The sequence below is a fragment of the Wasmannia auropunctata genome, unplaced genomic scaffold (assembly GCF_000956235.1).
Source record: "Wasmannia auropunctata unplaced genomic scaffold, wasmannia.A_1.0 LD335163.1, whole genome shotgun sequence".
Lineage (NCBI taxonomy): Eukaryota > Metazoa > Arthropoda > Insecta > Hymenoptera > Formicidae > Wasmannia > Wasmannia auropunctata.
In genome coordinates, this window is record NW_012027727.1 from 528,889 (window position 1) to 529,701 (window position 813).

The 813-nt window shown below is 24.8% G+C and overlaps 1 protein-coding gene across 1 annotated transcript in view; it reads left to right on the plus strand.

Annotated features, from left to right (window-relative positions):
• The window catches only part of LOC105457716, a gene marked incomplete at its 3' end in the record, with an annotated part of 1,737 nt that extends 1,311 nt beyond the window's left edge, over positions 1-426 (plus strand). Inside the window, exon 4 of the mRNA XM_011702552.1 lies at positions 294-426. Within this exon, the coding sequence (XP_011700854.1) occupies positions 294-426 (133 nt within the window). The remainder of the gene's footprint in view (positions 1-293) is intronic.
• Between the last annotated feature and the right edge of the window lie 387 nt (positions 427-813).

Below are 813 nucleotides of genomic sequence, written 5' to 3' on the forward strand. Positions count from 1 at the left end.
ATGGACGAAAGTCAGAGTATATTCTATCGAGCGTAATAAAATCATTTTTCATCTTAAAATATGGCAGTTATATAGTTTTTTAAATAAAATCAAAAATAACTATAAGCATTCGTAATATCTATATTGAACAGAAACTTAATTTATTTTTTATTTAAGATGCGAATAATAAAACATAATTAAAAAATATAATTAATATATAAAACCTTAGTAATTTAATTACTTTTATTTTTGCAAATTTCTGATAATTTTTCTTCAAAAATTCAGTAAAGCCAATTATTGACTTATTCTTACAGATATGCTGCAGAATGGTACAAGTTCTCACCTAGATTAAAATCTTTATTGATAATAACTCTTTACAGAAGTAATGTGCCGTGTGGATTGAAAGCAGGCAGTATGGTCCCATTATCTATCGCAACTTTTGCGGCGGTAAGTAAAATCTGCAAATTTGTAAAAAATTCTTAACAATGTTACGTATGTATAATATCTATAATATATAAACTGATACCTCTTTCCTGTTCTGTTTAAGGTAATACGAATCGCCATGTCTTATTTCACAGCGTTAACATCATTAAAAGAGTGATTACTGAATTTTTAATTAACTTTTCACTGATACATTTTATACGTTTGAAATATTGTGATTTCAACGTCAATAAATTGTATTTCGATGATATATTTAGCTCTGGTAATTTTTAAATTTAATGTTATCTTTTTTTTATTTTCTTACAATATTATTTATTACTTTGAGTTATTATTTAAGCTTCGTACTTACTCAATTTCACTTTGTTTCACTATTTTCTATTTTCAAAGATGCTT